The sequence below is a fragment of the Gadus chalcogrammus genome, chromosome 10 (assembly GCF_026213295.1).
Source record: "Gadus chalcogrammus isolate NIFS_2021 chromosome 10, NIFS_Gcha_1.0, whole genome shotgun sequence".
Taxonomy (NCBI): domain Eukaryota; kingdom Metazoa; phylum Chordata; class Actinopteri; order Gadiformes; family Gadidae; genus Gadus; species Gadus chalcogrammus.
Genome location: NC_079421.1, coordinates 19402929 through 19406931, shown reverse-complemented (window position 1 = coordinate 19406931; position 4003 = coordinate 19402929). Strand labels below are relative to the sequence as shown.

The 4003-nt window shown below is 45.5% G+C and overlaps 1 protein-coding gene across 1 annotated transcript in view; it reads left to right on the top strand.

Annotated features, from left to right (window-relative positions):
* Positions 1–796: 796 nt before the first annotated feature.
* Positions 797–4003, top strand: part of ablim3 (actin binding LIM protein family, member 3) — a 47375-nt gene continuing 44168 nt past the window's right edge. Inside the window, exon 1 of the mRNA XM_056600992.1 lies at positions 797–1433. Within this exon, the coding sequence (XP_056456967.1) occupies positions 1421–1433 (13 nt within the window). The 5' untranslated portion in view covers positions 797–1420. The remainder of the gene's footprint in view (positions 1434–4003) is intronic.

The following is a 4003-nucleotide window of genomic DNA, read 5'->3' as shown; positions in this document are numbered from 1 at the left end:
GAGCAGCTCCGGCAGGGGGGAACTTGAAAAACTCCAGAAACAGCGCATTCTGAAGGGACTGAAACAGAGGGGAATAGAGGAAGGCGAGAACAGCTTAAAAAAAAACATGTTTTCCATAAACATATACTATGTTCACTTGTTGGGAAAATACCATAATATGTCTCCTTTAAATACAAATAACTTTCTTGATTTAATATCTTTGAGGAAAAACAATTGAAAGCAAATATTAACTGATATAGTATGCCATATACTCCTCAATAATTTATTCATTTACATAAAGAAAATAAATAAATAATTTAATGAATGCATGCATGCATCAATAAATACATACGTATATACAACAACATGAATTGTTATTGTCTTGTAATAATAATAATAATAAAAAATGAAATGTATTATTATATATATAATATGGTACTCTGACGCTTTACATATTGCCCTAATATGGTCGCTAGATGGCATCCCTTGTTGTTATCATCGAAAACATGCAGTCATTGGGACAGCGCTCAGCTCATGCATTTAGAAGTGAAGGAAAGTCCGAAGGTGGAGGGGAAATCACACACATTTACGATTATATGTAATTCATGAACATTTGAACATATTGCCTTGAAATGTGTTGTTTGTTTCCCAAACAAAAGCGCATAAAGCTTCACTGCAATCTCTAGATAATCCAATTAACTAATTTGCCTATGCATCAACTTTCCAGGAGAGGGCGACGTCATAACAGTTTTAGGCGTTGATGGAATTAAGGGGGGAAAAGAGCCCAACCCCAATTCAAGCCCATACGCCTTGACACTTGTGTTTATCCACGCTCAGAACAATCGTCCGCTCCGTTATTTTCTGTCTCGTTTCGCACCGACCCTCGCGCGCCCACCCTGGGAGTGACGTCGCCTATAAAGCCGGGATGGAAATCGGGAGTTTGATGAGAGCGCGCGAGCCCTTGCCGTCCGGCAGCAGCAGCAGCAGCAGCAGGAGCAGGAGCGCACAGTGACAGCACACCGCTAGGGAGAGAAGAGCCAGTGGAGATCTAGAAAGAGCCAGTAGCTAACGTAGAAGGTGGAATGCGACTGAACAGCATTGTATGGTCGTTTGCTGTCAGTTTCCTCTGACTAACATTGTTGGCTCGAGCAGAACCGGTGGAAACTGTGGCTGGAAATTCAAGAATATCGGGAACATTCTCGTGTGTCCAGAACACTATTTACCACCTGGCTTTTATTATTCTTCTCCTCGTGTTGGCTGCTCGTGACAAAATTGTATTTGGAAGCCTTGACTCAGTCCGGAGCATCATCTACGTTTCAGCGGAATTTTAACAAGTCTATCCGTATAACGAAACAAAGTGTAAAGTGAAGCTTTTCCTTTGTGCTTTATGGGATTATTCCGAAGGAAGCGGCTTTGTTTTGGATAAGAACCGTTTGGCATCATGAGTTCCAGTGGTAAGTCCGTTGTGCGCGTGCTACCTTTAACAGCGCGAGCCCACTAGTTAGTTTGGAATACAAAGACAACACACACCAACCATGCATTTTATGTAGGGCTTTGTAAAAAAAAAAAAAAATCACAATAACAAAGTATCTACTCAATATTTGATGACACTGTAGCCTATTTATAGTTACATATGTAATAGTGTTAGCCTATAATTGAATAACTGATAGGGACTGAACGGTTCTTTTTAAGTTGTTGGCTCTGGTTTTAGAGGAATCTGAGAATTGTCTCAGGTTAGAGAAGATAACTAAGTATATTTGGAGGTCAAAGCAGTGTTTACTGAACTCATTTCAAAAAGCATTTTGTGGAGTCTTTGTCCACCTATAATAGCTCTCAGCTGCTGTCCTTTTATGCTTCTACTTCTACTAATTTCTCTGCTGCTTTCTCTCACACATCAATCAACCGAGTCAATTCTCGCCGACACCAGGTCCTAGGCTGACCTACGACCTCTAGCACCGGTAAAGGGCTCATCTGTTGCACTTTCTCAAAGGACCACTTCAAAGAACCACGTCTATTTTTAGATTTCTTCAAGAAGTGTCTGTTCAACTGATTGTGGAGGCATCTCTTGCCTGACAATAGGGCTTCTGTCTGTACTCATGCGCTCAGAGAGCTGTGATTTAGCACATGGGGAGCAGAGCACAGCCCCAAAGGGACAGCGCACATGCTCATCCCTGAACCAGCTGATTAAGTTGGATCCCAGCAGAGCCCCGAAGGGGGGCCTCTCTCCTTCTGAATGGACCCCAGATCAGCTGACTCTGACACTGATTCCTTGTCAGCTGAATCAGGCGGCTTTGCTGGTTAAGCGGGGGACCAGCTGTTTGTCGCGGTGTGTGTGTGTGCGTGTGTGTGTGTGTGAGAGTTTGTGTGTGGTATATGTTTGTCTGTGTGTGGAGTGTGTGTAATTGTGTGTGTACTCTTTTTTGTGTGTGTTTGTGTGTTGTTAGAGGAGTTCATGTTCCTATGACTGTCCCCACTCTGACTGTATCTTCATTGCTCTATGTGTCTTTTGTCTTCGGCGCTGCGAGATGTGCCATCCCTCCGCATGTACTCAAAGGAACAGCATGGGTCATGAGATGGACAGCATGCCCCCCTCATGCAAGACAAGGCACAAGGCCACTTTGTATTCACTTCATGACCCTCAGCGCTTTCACACCATGCCCATGGAAACTGGCTCCAAACACAGTCAAACATTTCAGACAGGTTAGGGGTATTCACTGGGGTTTCTGTTGTCCACTAAATCGTACAGTTTGTTTGTTTGTGTGTTTCCTGCAAACCACGCCGCAGTATATATAACCTCAAGCCTGGCAGGGGAACTTTGTAGATTCCCTCTCATCTCTTCTCCTGAGGCTGACTCTCAGGCAAGTTCAGAAGATGTTTGCCACGCGCCTTCCAGCCTCCATGTGACACATGCATGCGCACGCACGCACACACACACACACACACACACACACACACACACACACACACACACACACACACACACACACACACACACACACACACACACACACACACACACACACACACACAGACACACACACACACACACACACACACACACACTGGAGTTCACCTTTCCCTCTCTACAAGAGGAACTGCATCTTTCATCATGTGGCATGTCATTATGTGGGGTCAGGAGGTGAATGCATAATTCAGTACCCTTAGTCCTCCAGCGCCACGTCTTGGCTGGCTATGTTTTGCCTCTTCTTCTGGCCCTGCACTATTTGCTTCTCCCATGCCCTTGCTACGGAATCATTTTGAGAATCCCCTTGTGGAGCTCTGAGACTGTCCTCCCAGCTGTCACAGTGTGAGCGTAGTTTTGTCACCAAAGAGTGTTGGTTACCTGGACGCAGGCACATACAGTACACACACTCACACATGTGCTGAAACAGATGCACACGGATGATATCAAACAATTGGTATGTCAGGAATATGAGTGTGTGTGTGTGTGTGTGTGTGTGTGTGTGTGTGTGTGTGTGTGTGTGTGTGTGTGTGTGTGAGTGTGAGACGTGGCAGACAGATGGTGGTGTGACATGTGTCAGTACATCAGCCACAGGCAAAAAAACAAGTACATAAGTTAAAGAACATCTGTCAACTCTCCCCATCCTCCCATTTACCTTAACGCCTTCTCTTACCTTACTCTACTTCTGCCTTTGTCATCACTCTGTTCTTTCTCTTCTGCTCTCCCCTCTCCTCTCCTCTCCCCTCATCCCCTCTCCTTTCCTCTCTGCTCCTTGCTTTGCCTCTCTTAGCCTCTCCTTTTCTTCCTCTCCTCTCAACTCCTTGCCTCTCCTGTCCTCTCCTAGCCTCTGCTCTCCTTTCCTCTCCTCTTTGCTCCTTGCCTTGCCTCTCCTCTCCCGGCCTGTCTGATACTCTCCTCTCTTGTCTGGTCTCCTCTCCTTGCACCACCTTGCCTCTCCTCACCGCTCCTCACCTCTCCTCTGCTCTCCTTTACTCTCCTCCCAATCTCTCTTCTGCTCTCCTCGCCACTCATCTCACATGTCACCTCACCTTTCAACTCCTG